This window comes from Canis lupus, chromosome 3 (genome assembly GCF_003254725.2).
Source record: "Canis lupus dingo isolate Sandy chromosome 3, ASM325472v2, whole genome shotgun sequence".
In the NCBI taxonomy this organism is placed as follows: Eukaryota; Metazoa; Chordata; class Mammalia; order Carnivora; family Canidae; genus Canis; species Canis lupus.
This window is the reverse complement of record NC_064245.1, coordinates 45901883-45918673: the sequence shown is the minus strand read 5'-3', so window position 1 is coordinate 45918673 and position 16791 is coordinate 45901883. Positions and strand designations below refer to the sequence as shown.

At 35.6% G+C, this 16791-nt stretch overlaps 1 protein-coding gene across 11 annotated transcripts in view; it reads left to right on the top strand.

The window, feature by feature from the left end:
* The window catches only part of MCTP2 (multiple C2 and transmembrane domain containing 2), a 245083-nt gene that overhangs the window by 142157 nt on the left and 86135 nt on the right, over positions 1-16791 (top strand). For all 11 annotated transcript variants that reach the window (XM_025437491.3, XM_035714286.2, XM_035714285.2 and 8 more), the window contains one exon: positions 14091-14192. In XM_025437491.3, the coding sequence (XP_025293276.1) occupies positions 14091-14192 (102 nt within the window). The remainder of the gene's footprint in view (positions 1-14090; positions 14193-16791) is intronic.

Here is a 16791-nt window from a genome sequence, read left to right as displayed (position 1 = left end):
TGGGATCTGAATTCACCTATTAATTGTACATTAGTGTCTGTACCAAATGGACTCTTCTAGAGAGAGAATTTCAGTTTTTCATCTAGCCATTAATATGTTTTGTTGTAGAGATGTCATGGTTTTATCAGTCAATAAGGCTTTATTTATTTCTTCCCAAATACTTAATTCTCCAGAGCTGTTAGTGCATTTTTATAGCAGGAGAGTTCTGTGATCTAACCATGATTAGACTAGCTCATGTGATGCTTACTGTGGGAGAAACACTGCATCCTTCAGAATCTCTATGGGTTTTGATTGCCTGGTTAATGTTTGCCCAGGTTCTCCTATCCCTGATTTTCCTCTAAGAGAAGGATTAGAAGAGCTTCTCCCTTGTAGATTTGGCTCCTGCCAAATACTCATAGCCATTCACAACAGACCATGCCAACTCTTAGGGAAGAGATGGCAATTTGGGATTTTTCTCCGTTTTTTCTTGTTACAACTTTATCAGTTATTCCTGAAAGAATACATGTAAAAAAAAAGCATGGAGCACAATTTTAAGAGAGGTTTAAAGGACAAGAAGCAAAGACCCTCCTTTATAATTCAGTTTCCTTTTATCTTCAATTTTTTTTTTGAGTTGGACAGAGCCATTTCTTGTCTTGTTTTTTTGTGCCTTTAAAAAAAAAAAGATTATTTTTAAGAGAGAAAGAGAGAGTGGGGGGGTTGCATACAGAGGGAGAGGGACAGGGAGAGAGAGAGAGAGAGAATCTCAAGTAGACTCCTCGCTGAGTGCAGGGCCCAATATAGGGATACATCTGATGATCCTGAGATCATGATATAAACCAAAATCACAAGTCCAATGCTTAACCAACTGAGCCACCCAGGTGCCCCTCTTCTCCTGTTTACATAGATAAATCCGTAGTAACAAATTTTATTCCTTGCTGGGTGAACATTATTGGTGTCATTTTTAACCTCCTTCTGTTTTACAAATGAAAGTTTTTGTGTAATTGGTATTCTGTAATACCAATAAGTTGACCCACTTACTTCCCTCCCTTCTTCCCTTATAATATATAAAGACTCCATGCTGTTGAGTTAGATCTAAGAAATTACCTCTGACTAAATCAGGTGTGGGTTTCTCAACCTTACCATGATTGACATTTTTGGATGGATCACGCGTTGTTGTAGGGGGCTGTCCAGTGCATGGTAGGATATTTAGCAGCCTCCCTGACCTCTACCCACTAGATATCAGGAGGACATATCCACCCATCACTGTTGTGACAGTCAGAGATGTCTGCAGACATTGCCAAATGTTCTGAGGAGGGGCAGAATCACTTCCAGTGGAGAACCACTGACCTAAGTTAATGCAGCTTTCAAACTGTATCTTTCAAGATGCAAGGTGGAATGATTTATGAAAACCTTCGTTTAAATGCAAGGAGCTCCTTGACCTCCTTAACTTTATTCTGGTTGCTGATTAGCTACACACAATCTCTACAGTCATTTGTTTGAGGACTATTTATCAAGTGTCCAGTTTGTGCCAGGTGTTGTTTGTTGTTTAGGCAGTAATGCTCTAACAGTGACTGTGCTGAAGGTATCTTCTCTCTTGGAAATTACATTTAGGTTGTAGGAGTCAGTATACAGAACACACAGAGAAAAAAACAAAAAGCAAGACAGCCTGTTAGATGCTGAAAGATGCCATGGAGAAAGCAAAGCAGGGGAAGGGGATTCCAGGAATATGCCTGGGGAAGGTAGGCAGTTTCCCATGGGCTGGCCAAAGAGGACCTCACTTCAGGGGGCATTTGAATGAGAACTTCAGGAGGTGAGAAAGAAAACCATGTGGATATCCAGGGAAATTCTTCTAAACAGGAAGTCTTCTAAGTTCAAAGGCTCGAAGGTGGTACCCTGACTGTCCAGTTCCAGAAATATCAGGGTGGACAGTATAGATGGAAAGGAGTAGCCTGCCTGAGGGAGAATCAGGAATGCGGAACAAGAAAGGACACAGGGACAGAGTGGCACAAGAGAGGTCTAAGATTCTGACAGTCTAAAAGTTTGAAGGACTTTGGGTCTTTTTTAGTGTTGATGAGAAGCCACAAAGAAGTTTCAAGACAGAGTGCTTGATTTGGTTTATACTCTGTTTCTAACATAAAACAGCTGTGGCACACTGAGAAATAAACCCAGATCAGACAATTCTCTACCACATAGAGTGTAGAGGCAGCGTGGCCTGAGCCACATTCTCATTAGGAGCTTAGGGGGCTGGGAATGTTGAGCTGAATATATTAGAGCATCTGTTCTTCAGTGTGGCCATTTCAGTTCAGACTCATTTCCAATTGTTTGACCCACAAATTGGGCAAGTGATCCAATCTTGCAGAAGATCTATTTTGGCTCTTCCTGATATTCAGTGGTCCACCTGCTACATATACTTTCCAAATAACTTCTTTCTCTACCTAAAGTACAGATATAAATATGATAGAAAAAAATGCTATAACCCTTAGTATCTATAACAAGCAAAATTTTCAATTGTTCATTAGTTCACTAATCATTCAGCTTTTGAGTAATTCTAATTTGTGGTTTACAGAGTATGTATTCACATTTATTTAGATCTATTTTTTCTTTATTACTATCTATTGCATCATGCTTAACTAACCAGCCTGTGCTGTGCATATATCATATGTGAAATCATTAATTCTCTGAAGACTTCATGCAGCATACTTTATTATTATGGCTATTTACAAAAGAGGAAACCAAGGCACAAAAGGATCTTACTGCTGGTAAGTAGTTGAGGCTGGATTTCAAGTAGGTAGTCTCATGTCTGAGCCTGGGCTCCTAAGAGGATATTCTTTTGCCATGGTTAGCACCTGTTTGGTAGGTATCAGGGCAAAAGCAAGAACCAAGATGTGCCTCCTGCAACCACTGGTCTCAGTGCAATAGAATGTGGACAGGTAGGACATGGGGTTGAAGGCTTGCATATCTTGAGTGATGCCTGTGGAGTGAACATATACCACTGGAATGCTTTTTTTTCCCTTCTTTCTTGAAGTATAGTTGACAAAGAATGTTATATGAGTGTACAGCGTGGTGATGCAACAATTCTGTACGTTATGCTGTGCTCACAGATGTAGCTACCACCTGTCACCAGACAACAGTGTTACAATACCATTGACTATAATCTCTATGCCCTATATTTCATCACCATGATTTATTCCTTCTGTAACTGGAAGCCATGACCTCCCACGCCTCTTTACCCACTTTGACTTCCCCCTCCCCCCGGCAATCACCAGTTTGTTCTCTGTGCTTATGCACAATCTGAAATATTAAATGCTAAATTAAAGGAACAAGAAAACATAGAGCCAAGAGGAAGGGATTTAATTTTAGGAAGACTTTAGGAAGTGGCAAGTTTGAGCTGGCCTAGAAGGAACCTGGTGTTGATGATGACTAGTGGATGAGGTAAAGAGAGAAGGCCATTCCAACTAGAGAGTAGAGCAGGAGCAGAGAAGCAGAGAATAAGAAAAAGGCCACCTTCTGGAAACAAACAGGGGCCTTGGTGTCTGGTGCTCAGGGAGAGAGGTAAGGCTGGAGAGGAGGATGGAGGACCAGTCGAAGAAAGGTTGAAGGAGGTTGGATCTTACTCTGTTAGCAGGGAGAAGCTGAAGGCCTTCACCCTGGGGATGGAGATATCAGAGCAGTTGACTAAAAAGAAAGTTATGGCTCCAGTATGGAGCAAGTTAGAGAGGGAGGGAGGTTTTTCCTGGAGGAAATGGTTGAAATTCCAGAATAAGCATCCAAGGGAGAACCCTTAGATTTTTTGTTTTGTACCTCTTGCGAGAAGGCCTTATTTCTCTACTTTTTTAATATGAGAGAGAATTATAAAGATGGAATAGCGGATGCTTCATTGTTACCTTTATAGGATATGAAATAGTATTCAATAATGCCTTCTTTTCTGTCTAAAAACAAAAATTGTGTTTCTGGGAGAATATTATGAATAATTTTTGTGAGAATACATTTTCTTTAATCAAGTCATAAATGAAAACTTGATTTACACTTTCAGAGAAAATGCAAACTACATTTCAAAATGTCTCAGCATAAAGTATTGAATGCACTTCAACTTTTAATCTCTCTCAAAATGATAATGTGCTAAGTGCATTTCAGCCTGTTAAATAAAAAGCCTGTTCTGAATCCACTGTATCTTTTAATCAGGGTGAATGTGCTGGCTGACTATTGGCTCACTTAAAATCTGTGTTCTAAAATCAGTGTATCTGTTAATGCAGTGATTTGTTCAAAGCATGTACATATGCTTACATAATACAGGTCATCCTTCCATGTATTTCATTTCTGTTCAAGTTTTTTCATAAAACAATTGGCTTTTAAATGGTTATATAGATATGTAAAACTTGTTACTCATGATTAAAAACAGTAGAAATGTAACTGGCATGGATTATCATCTGAAGACTTCTAATATTTGCCCATTTTCATGTTACTCCAAATATTTTCTAATCAATAACATAGCAAATGTGCATTGGAAAACAGTAAACACATTTTAGAGTTTTAAAATATTTCCAGCATAGACACTATCTCTTAATTATTATCCAATCCCATTAGATTTATTTAAATATTTCTGTTCTCAGGTAAGGATTCTAATTTTGTCCTGAAACTCAGTCTGAGTTCTTCTCCTCCAGGATGTTTCTTTCTATTCAGACATATGTGTATCATCTCAGAAATTCTGGAATGGACCCATCTAGGAAGACTTTAAAAATCAGCTTTCTGTAAAACAGGGAAAAAATCTTTCTGTTTATTGTTGTCTCCTAATATCTAAGAAAAAAAATCATCTGTAATCTGAGGAGGTCCTACATTTTGATGCAAACTTGAGACCTCTTAAACCATGCCAACACGTGCAAGTGAATTCATGATCAGAAGCACAGGCTTTCTGTAGCCCTTAGCATTCTCTACATTTCCACATGCAGGGGAACTAGCTGTTCCAGTAACAGCTTCACTTAATTAGTTTTATGGGACAAATTTTCTATAATTGCTTGTACCAAATAAATGTCCATACACATCTTCATTTGCATTTCCAATTAAGTATTTGTTCATTTCACCTATGATAGGTTTTGTATATTGTAATGGACACAGTTACACAGTCATTTTTTTTAAGTTGATGCTGAAGGTTTTGGCCATTAAAATAAAGAATATTTATATTTTACCTTACATTAAGATTTATGGATGTATGGCCACCTAAAAATTTAAAAATGGCTAAAACATATTCAACTCTCCTTCCTGCCTAATCCTCTTCCAATATGTCCTTTGAAATACATTTTAAAAATGTAAATGAGGCAGATTTGTCAATTGGCCCTGGAAACTAGGAAAAGGTGCCTTTAACATGCTGGAATTATCACAAACCCTATGTAATATACAAGGTGGATGGGATTTGGTTAAGATGGGCAGGCAAAGGGAGAAAGAATGCCTCATGGAATTCCTCTAATGTCTTGGAACAAGAAGATAGCAAGTATTAAATCCAAGCATACCCCACATGAGGGTAAATGCTGAGTGGGTGAAACTTTTCTAGTAAACAGAAAAACCTCTTACATTGAGTAAAAGAGTAAAATCTAGCTGCTGCTTCTTCAGAATGCCTCAATTGTGGCAAAGCAGAAATGGATGGGCAAAAGTGTAATGCATAGATGTAAGTAAGTGGTAAGTCAGAAACATACAGAGGACACGTTATTTTATGGCCCCAAAATGATTTCATTACCAATAAAACTTAGAGCAGACATTAATCTTTATGTGAATACTTTCCCAGAGAAGTGTGTGTGTGTGTGTGTGTGTGTGTACACACACACACATATATATGTTAAAAATATTTGAAATACAAGAAAAATTATCAACTTAGAAACATGATTATATTATCTATGCAGCTTTGGAAATATCAGAAAAAAATAAGGCTGTAAAGTGATGTTTCTTGAAGGCCCAAATGTTTGAAAGTCCAAGTTCCATGAAGTGAATGTTCATTAAGTTTGTGCGTACTGTCCTACAGCTACTCAATTTCTGGGGATGAGACCCTGGAATGTTCCTTTTTCAACAAGTTCTTATGTGAAGTTTAGGCATATTAAAGCAGTGATTCCCAAATTTTAGAGACTAAGCAATAAGCTTGATCTAACATAGTGTGTGTGTACACACATAAATATATAAGATATTCTGTTCAAATACCTGTCTAATGTGCTTGAATACTGATCATGTGGGCTCAAAAAATGTCTCAATAGATTCCAAAAAGGCAGAAACTAAATTATGATCACAGTGTTGGGCAAACATAAATTAGTAACGAAAATGAAACAAATATCAAAACACCAGGTGGAAAAAAAAAAAAAAGTCCCAAGGAGCTAATGTAGATACCAAAACTACAGTTACAGACTTTTTAGAAATTAGCAATGAAACACTATACATAAAGCTATGGATAAGGGCCAGAAGTATTATTCAGAGGAAATCCTTACCTTGAATGCTTTTATAATTAAACAATGAAGGTTGAATATCAATTAGGCATCACAACAAAAGATAAAGTAAATAAAATTAGTAAAAGGAGTTTATGAAGATTAAAAAAAGAACAAAAATGTAGAAAATATGTAAACAGTTGATATGATAAATCCAAGTATTTGTTTCTCCAAAACCCAATAAAATGGAGAGGCCAGTTACAAGGCTAATGAAAAATAAAGTGTATATTATTAAAAATAAGGAAACAAGAAATACGGGGATCGCTATGAAGAACATAACTAAATTATACTGAAGAGTATGGAAGACAACTTGAATCACTATAGGGATATATCTTGAAAAAATTTGAGTGTTATAAAGGTATAAAATCTTCCAGATTACTATGAATATAATAAAGTTCCCCATCTGGAAAAATTAATGTGTAAAAATAGCAAGAAAAATTATGTTTAAAATATAGAGAAATGTGAATATCAGACACTGAATGCATTCTTTAATGAAATAATTATTTATGAAAATATCAGAAAAAAATCATCAAATAATTTCACCCTTTTCTCCCTACATCTTCTCTTCCAAATAAGAAAATAACAGATTCAAATTGTTTAATGAGCAAGTTTTTCAAAACCTTAATGGCACAGGCAATTTTTACATTACTGAAATGGACATAAAAGAAAATTTGTGAGTTTATTCATTCATTCATTCATTGAGCTTAGAAGAATTCTGATATCAAAAACTCAGATTTAACAAAAAAGGAAATCATATACCTTTCATGGAAGACCATTAGGAAGACCATGAAAGCACATTAAGAAATCTAATTGTGTAATTTATATTATTAATATATTAAGAGAACAAAACTTGGCAATCTCAATAGATTTGAAAGGGGCATTTGATAAAATTTAACATCTGTTCCTGATTATGGAAAAAATTAGTCTAATAAATTAGTAATTGATGAGTACTGCCTTACCATGATGGAGATCTATCAGAAGCATCACAGACATCAGACTTACTGTTGAACAATTAGAGAGATTTTGAATTTAATGAACTTCTCTGCTTACAAATTAAAATAAAGCTTTTTATGTCAGACCCAACCAATGTAAAACTATAAGAATTTATATTTTAATGAAGAAAACAATATTATCTATCTGATGTCAACTATAATTTACATATGAACAAAATTAATGAACTGCATCTTGAAATTAAAAAAGGTCAGTGAAATGTAAGCAAAGTCAAAATTAAGAAAAAAATAATCAATGGCCTTACCCAATAGGAAAACATTTTAAAAACAGAAAGCATCAAGAATTTAACAGCAGGAAACCAAAACAATTATAATGCTTACGTCCTATGTGAGGAAGTTCTAGAACCGTACTAAAAGACATGAAAAAAACCTGAAATGATTGGAAATCACTTTATATATATAATAAATTTGAAACATGAAGTCACTGAGGAAAAGGATAAATGAAGTGATGACTGTATGAGCGATTCTGGGAAAGCCAGTTGCTTACTCATCAGGGAAAAATGCATCAATGTGTTACATTGAACACAGTAACTGTTTTGCCATGAATTAAAGGTCAAACACTTGGAACAAACTTCATAAATAAAACTGTTAAAATAATGAGGAAGTCCTATGTTAACCTGAAAACAGGAATGATAAAGGAAAAAAAAATCTGAAGATGTCAATATGGTGAAAACAAAAATTGATATTGTAAGTTAAAACTTGCAATGTAGAAACAAATGGATGATATCTCTAACATAGAACGTTTTTGTTTTTTTAAGCCAAAAGGAAGAGACAAGTCAATTTAGCAAAAAAGTTAATTCCAACAGGTGGAAATTCAAATAGCTAATAAACATCTAAATGGCTCAGGCTTTATTCAGTAAGGATCATGGTCCTTAAAAGTGCAGAAGACGGAGCCAGACCACCTGGATTGGCCCCCAGTCTTGTCTCATCATTGGCTGTGTGATTTTTGACAAGTTCCTTAACCTGTCTCCATTTCTTCCTTGATGAAATGAAGATAAATATAATGTCTAACTTGGAGGCTGCGGCGAGAATTTAAATGCTTTGAGCAATGTGAAGTGAGTACAGTAGCACATGGTACCCACTTACAATGTCATCCACCATCGTCATCACCCTTGCTGTAGTAACTTAATGATCAAATTAATTGAAGCAATTGGATTAACAGATATGGTAGATTTCTTCATTACTAGTGATGATTAAAAGTAGACAAAGGACTCTCTGTGCTGTTGGAGGGAACATGACTTGATATAAGCCTCGTAGAAGGCACTTTGATAAAATGGATTAAAATTTAATCTACACATATCTCTGAGCATTTATATTCTAGGTATCTGTTTCAGAGAGGCAACTGAGCCTTGGAGAGATACAGTAATTACCCACGGCCACACAGATGCTAAATGCCAGAAATGGGAATTGAATCTAAGTCTGGCTTCCCAGTCCTACCATGGCCCACCACTAATAAACATGGGAAAGACAATGTGCAGTCTCATTAGTTGGAAAAAAGAAAAAGCACATATTAAAAAAACCTGAGGCCATTTTCTTCCCTTGAAATTGCTGTATATTAAATAAAAATGCCTGCAGTTGGCAAGGTTGCAAGGAAATGGATAGGCTTATTCACCAAGGCTAGGACTAGAAATTAATATCGCATTTTAGGAGGGCTAACTAGCAGTACTTGGCCAAAACCACAAGAACAGGCATATCCTATGACTCGGCAATTCCATCTCTAGGAATATATTTTTGGGAATGCATCATGGATGCATAGAGGTAGCTATATATAAAATCATCAGTGTTTACAGTTAAAAATTGGAGACAGTGATTTACAATGGATTGGTTAATTATAGAATCTTCATGAGGTGAAGGATTACTCTGAATTATGTACAAGAATTGATTATTACATTGGGGATGTTTCCTATGGCTTTTTTTTTTAATTTAAAAGACAAGTGATTAATAAGTATATAAATGAATATAAGACTAAGAATAGATATTATTTAATGAGCAGTTTCTACTTGTCACTCTTTACTGCTTTCTGCTGATTTTTTCATAGCAACCTCTGAGATACGTATAATTTTTTATTCACACTTCACAGATTAGGAAACTGTCAAACAGAGGGAGTTATGTAACTTGTCCAAAGTTATTCAGTCAATCTGAGGCAGAGTCAGAATTTAAACTCAGTTCATCTGCCTCTGGAGTCCCAAATTTTATCAAATACACTACAATCCTATTTTCATAAGTAAATACAAATGTACATTAAAAACTAGAGATGTGTGTTTACTTGTTTTAAAAAATATAATATTGTAAAAACTTTTTAAACCATTTTTGTAAATTTTACATAATTCTTATATATAAGAATATATATAATATATAGAATACATAGTATATATATAAAAGTAATATATATATATATATTATTTTTGTAAGATAGCTTATATTTTAGAGAGAGGAATTGATAAATGCTGGGTCCACCAAAGTTTCCTGCCATTTCCAAGGTTCTGAGCTGGGTTTTGGGTGGGATGGATGGCCTCAAAAGGGAGAAGAAGTGGATATAAATGGTAAGGGTCAGGGTAATGAGTTCAGTGTCATCTCCCCTGGCAGGTGGTTGACTTTATAGTCAGGGCAAATAATAACCTTGTGGGCATTTTCATTTCCGTTGCCATTTGGGTTTGTTTGTATGTAATTCATGCCGTTGGAAGCAGGCCTGCTTCCAAGTAGGGATATGAATGTGAATTACTACCAAGTAAAGAGTATTTATTTTCCTCTTACCCAGCCACATGTCTGTCCTCTTCTCATTTTATTAGAGAGTCATTTTGTATATATGCATCAGCTAGGACCAACTGTTGTATTGTGATGTTGTCACATTGAAGTATTTCCCCCTTTGCATGGAAAGAAAAGTGTTTGATTAGCAGCATGCTTGTTTATACCCAGATACTTTCCACTTTTTCACAGGTGGGTCAAGCTGAGGGATAAATATGACTCTTTATTTTGGATTTTGCTCTTAAATATGTATCTTCCCTCCCTAAACCAGTTGATGGATTTTATGCATATTGATTCTGATTAACTTTTCTATTGCATCAGTTGGTAACTGGTCCAGTCAAGGAAATTTATAGAAAAGCATAATAATGATAATTCTTTAAAGAGAGTTTGAGATGAGAAAACAATTTTGTTCCCTATTCCACATAATCAACTTCTGTTATATGCTGATTAAAAAAATATTTCCTAAAAAATGAATGTAGTATCTTTTTGACTAAAAACTTATTCATCCAACTTTTAAAAAGTTACTCATATTTACTATCAAAAAGCTTTTTTAAGAAGATTTAAAATTCTTTTAAGTAGAAAAAATAATTGAATAGTTAAAAGATGATTTCAGGTCAGATTCAAATCTAAACCAGACTGTCTTCTTTATAATTTGTCCTTTGGCTCCAAAATCCTGAATCATTACTCAACAAAACAAAACAAAACAAAAAAACAAAAACAAAAAAACTTCCTGTACTCTTGTATTCACTGGCTAATTTAACCAGGAATTAACTGTTATGCACTTGATAAAAGCTTTCTGATATATTGTTTATGAAAATAAAGGGATATGCAAATGCCCATTTCCTTGATTGTTGAAGTCAGTTTCTAATTAGATTAAATCTATGTTACTGTTCTGCAGAAGTGCTTTCCTCAAATGATTGCCCAGTATCTGTGCTCTTCACCTCTGAATAGATGAACATGCAAAATGTGTGTGATAAGTCAATCTGAAGAATTTTCTCATAACGGGTGAAAGACATTGTCTGTTTTTTTATTCAATGACCTTTATCTTGGAATGAAATTAAATCATCCCAGATGTCAACCCAGGAAGACTCTCCAAATGAACTTAGAGACCGCCTTTTGTCACAAATCGAAAACTGTATAGTTGTTTTTTGCCTTGGTCAACAGAGACTTAAAAATTAATTTTAGGTCTTCATTTAAGTGACTATCTCCTACCTAAAAGATGAAGGTATATATAGATTCTTTGCTCTAAATTTTCTTTTGGCTGTGTTTTAATTGTCCTATTTATTAGAGGTTTTATAAACAGTTTCATAAACTGCCAGAAATGATTTTCTGAGTTCTATGTATAAATTACAAACATAATTCTCTTGACAGGAAGAATATGGTTAGCTTTCCTTTCCTGTTGTTTAGATGCTCTCATATAGCAGTTTTGCAAGTTGAGATGCTACAGAACTTTTTATCCTATATTCTTGTGTTGGAAGTTCCTATATTATATAAAGACTGTGAAAAATGAAAATCTTTTAAAAATACTCCCTTTGATCACTTTTTCAGTGTTGAATATGCTAAATATTCAAATACATTGACCTGCTCTTAAATTAAACATATCCCAATACAAAGTAGGATATTTCCTCTTTCCCTTACTCTCCCTTTTCCCAAAAGATATTCCTATAGCAGACAGACTGAGAAATTGGTATCAACCAAATGTTCATCAATAGGAAAATTAATAAATGAGTAAGTTCATATTCTGAATATTATATAGCAGTTTAAAGAAAACCAGATCTGTGTACTATATACACATTATCAAATCATATTGATTGATAAATACAAAGTGAGGTTCAAAATACAGTTTCACACAGAAAGAATTTAAATTACTTTTTTCAAGGGGATATTTATGAATATAAATTCTCAGTACAAATTTAGGAAGGATACACGCCAAATTCTGATCTAATTTCTGTCTGGGGATGGGATTGTGAGATTTGTAGAAGTTCAAAGGGATTTTTGTGTTGTTTCTTTTCTGTAATCTTTCAAACATTTTACAAATGTGTAAACTTATAATTGATATGCTTTAAGATAATATTATATGAAAGTACCCAACATGAATAGCCTATATGATATCTCTAGCTTTAATAACTGATTTAACATCCCTGGGTGGATTCTGTGTTTTGCTGACACAATAGTAGCACATTTGAAAAAGAGGAAAAGATCATTTACAAAGAAATCACCCCCCCCCAAATTACTATAAAATATATTTTTTTCTACCGATACCTCATGTTCTTCTGTTGCCCTTTCCTAACCCTGAAGAAATCATGGAAATTTTAAGATAACAGTACAATGACTGTGGGTTGAGGCACAGCTAAATTGGACTGAATTCAGGTTGGCAAATTGTCATGCTGTTTTTGTATTTATTTCTTTCAACTTTAACACCCACAATTTATTAAGTGAGACTGTGGATAAAAGAGGAAGCTCAGAATCCTGTTTGGACACCGTTTAGGAAGGAAACCAGGTCTTTATGGGGCACCCCCTTCCTCTTAGCCACTGGCCAGGAAAACCATCTTTCTGTTTAAAACCTATTCAATCTGAGAGGTGGGGTGACTTTGGGAAGGAAGGTGACCTCTCCCTTGTAAAGTGTAATGGCTCTGTTTCCCCCATGACTTATTCAACTCATTTCCACCACTGTTTATAAGAACACTTGTGCTGAATACTTGTAGTGACAGCAATAGTCAGTTAAAATATGGCTCAAATTTCATGCCATCAAATTTCCTACATTATTTCAAATCTTTGATTATTATAATCCTAAATGGAGCTTTTGTTAGTTCAAGTTTTGCTGATGTCCTTTTGGAGTTACCAGGTATTCTTCTTACAAGCCAGAAGTTTAATCAATGCAGTATACTGCTGTGTAATCATAAAAAGCAAGGCTGGTTTTGAATCTGGAAAGTGAATGCCTTGATGGGACCCACATCATTTCTAAAATGGTACAAGAAGTATTTTTCTTGGATGCCTTACATGTTGGGGTCCACTAGCAGATTAGGGTCTGGAAGTGATGTGACCTGTTGGCTGAGAGATGATATCAGAGGCACTTGTTTATTTTGAAAACTACTCAGCATTTTGTGCATTGTAAATATTTTTGATTTTGACTTCAGCTTCAGCTCCTCGTGAATTGAATTTGCATTGCTTCATGGCTGTGAAACACTGATCATCTTATTAAAATCAGTTCCTTTATTTCTTAAAAATATTTTAAGAACCACTTTATTTGGGGATAATTTTAGATTTACAGGAAAGTTTCAAGGATAATTGGAGTTCCTATGTACCCCTTGGCTTGTTTCCCCTAATAATGTTAACTCTTCACATTGCCATGGTACATTTATCAAAACTAAAAAAAGAAAACAGACGTTGTGCATTACTGTTAACTAAACTTTGGTCTTTATTTGTATATTACCAGTTCTTCCACTAATGTCCTTTTTCTGTTCTGGGATCCAACCCAGAGTACCACATTGCATTTAATCATCTTATCTCCTTCAGTCTTCTGAATTGTGACAACTTCTGAGGCTTTCCTTTTTCCCATGACCTTGGCAATCTTGAGACATACTGGCCAGGAATTTTGTAAGATATTAATCATTTCTAATCAATGAAAATGGGTAACATCTGAGATTCTTGAAGGAAAGCCCATGTAGACCTACTAATAACTTGTATGACTAATTTTTCATTATTAACCCAGTTTCAGCCTGCTGATTGTTACTTTATCTTCTCAATTATAACAGCACCCTAGATTTTAAGGTCGATGTATGATGGATTTACTATTTGCTGAATATCTGCTTCATCTGTGTGTGCATTGTGCAGTTTCAACTTTGCCAGTTCAAACTCCACAGAAAGTTGGTATTTTACCTATTGTTTATGACAGATTCGAGATGGACAACCGAATTGCTACGTATTGAAGAATAAAGATTTAGAACAAGCTTTTAAAGGAGCTATTTACTTGGAGATGGACCTCATATATAATCCGGTAAGTCTAGCTGGGCCATCCATACCCTCCAGCTTCTCTGTACCTAAAGTAAAAGATGACCAGCTTGGCAAGACTCAAATTCATGTAAAAGTGTTTCAGAAATGTTGCAGTGAGAGAGAGAAACAGGGTTTTAAACCTCAGCTGTAAAATCAATGCCAGACAATCCAGTTTTTAACTGGTATTAACCCCTTGAGCCAGTAGAAATGATGGTGTTTAATTTCCAGTACATCTCAATGTCAAGGAAAAAAATTTTTAAAAAAGGAGAAATTAGTTTGTTAGCAGCTTTATTGCCTGTAATCTTCTCTAAGGCCACAGCTGGTGGTCAGACAGAGGTCTTTGCAAGCCCCTGACATGTTATTTAATTGTTACAGTAGCTGTCCAGCTATCCAATACTACCAAAACAAGTAATTACTCATTTAGAAACTGCAATTTAGGAGGAACTTTTCAAACATATCTTAAACCTTTAGTTTAATATAAAATATGTGAATACTCATTTGCCAATCCTTCGCTCTGGTCATTTGTTGTTTATACCATGGATTTATTGTGTTCTATAACATATTCCTTGCATAAATATGCTCATAATATATATAGTCGTATCTAGTTTCAGGTTTCTTTTAAAGTGGAGATCTACTTTATCTACTAAGATACAAAACAATCTGAATATAGAAATTTCCAGACTGTTTTTCCCCCCATAAAATTATTAACTCAAAAACTATCTTTTTAGGGATGGACCTTTATCAAGGCTTTCTAGAACAACCCACATTTAAAGTCTTCTGGCCTATGCTGGGGTTTCAATAATTTATATGATAATTGATTAAAATATGGAATTATAATACTGGGCAAAACTGGCATAAACAAGTTTGGGAGTTCGCACAGTCGATTTGATTATTGTGAGCAGAGATTCCTCGACATGCAAAGAACTAGCCTACTTACTGTGACCATGCATATGCCGTGTATCTGCAGTAGGTTCCAGAAAGGAAAAGGAGAAAGCAGGTTAATCCAGTTAGTGGTAGAAATGAATGTAGGGTAATGGAGCTTTTACAGTAATTATAAGAATGGCTGCCATTTAGTGGCCACCTGCAATGGGCCAGGCTCTGACATTATTGCATTTAATCCTCACAATAAACCTGGTAAATAGGTATCATTAATGCCATTCGACAACGAGCAAATGGAATTAAATAACGGAGCTGATTGACAAATAAATAAATGAGTCAGCAACTTTCTGATTTTGCAGTGATTCCTGTGCCACCCTGCTTCTTGTTTATTGTATTTAAGAATTACTCATAAAATCATCCTGGGATACCTGGGTGGCTCAGTGTTTGAGCATCTACCTTCGCCCAGGGTGTGATCCCAGGGTTCTGGGATCGAGTCCCACATCGAGTCCCTGCATGGAGTCTGCTTCTCCCTCTGCCTGTATCTCTGCCTCTCACTCTGTGTGTCTCTCATGAATAAATAAATAAATCTTTAAAAATATTTTAAAAAATAAAATAATCCTCTTTTTTTTTTCCCATTTAGTTCCCTTTTTCCCCCAAGGAAATCCTCTGTGCCTCTTATTCCACAGGCAACTCCTCATTTCCTGCTTCTTCCTGGCAAGCCCTTGTATATAGACTCTACACAATTCAAACCTGAGACTGAAGGAAGAACATTTACAAGGAAAAGATGTCAGTTGTGTTATTTTCCATCTGTCCATCTGATGGAAAGCAGAAGGACTTGAATTTTATTCTTTGGGCTTTTCTGAAGTATGGTGAGCGGGACAAACTACTAATGCTTTCTAAGCCTCAGCATATTCCCCATAAAATGGGTCTCAAAGGACTCACTTATGTACTTTTCCATATACTTGAGAGAAAATGCGATGCTATGTGGAAAGGTGTTTTTACAAGCCAGGAACTGATTTTCTTTCGCAGGAAAGCTATTCTTGGTGAAAATTTCCTTCAAAACCTTGATGGGAAGGTAGGTGTAGTTTTTAGACCTGATGATACATTCAGAGTGTACCCTTCTGTAGATATCACAAGCTTGTCCCATTTGTGTTTTCTTACTTTGCCACAAAGAGGTGTTTTGATTTTTAATAGACAATTCAAAATATTAGGTCTGCCTGGGAGAGACCATCATCTTTGTCATGGAAGAAATCTTTAAAAAAGATTAGTTGGGGAGCCTCATGAACCCAGGCTCTTTTTTTTTTTTTTTTTAAGATCTTATTTATTTATTCATGAGAGACCTAGAGAAGCAGAGACACAGGCAGAGGGAGAAGCAGGCTTCCCGCAGGGAGCCGGATGCAGGACTCGATCCCAGGACCCCAGGATCGGATCATGACCTGATGACCTGAGCCAAAGGCAGACACTCAACCACTGAGCCACCCAGGTGCCCCTCAACAGTGGTTTAAAATACCTCCACTGGTATGCAAAATGGATACAACACTCTGGAGTTCCCCAGTCAGATCTGGTCTGACCTGCCCAATTGTGCTGGTGAAATGAGATTCCCAGGAACACAGCGGAGTGCCCCCCTCCCCAATCCCTCTGCTCCCTGCCAAGGGCCTTAGGGTCAGAAGATAGTGGTTTCCATATTTTTCCCAGTCATTAACAAGAAAGAGAGAAGAATGAAG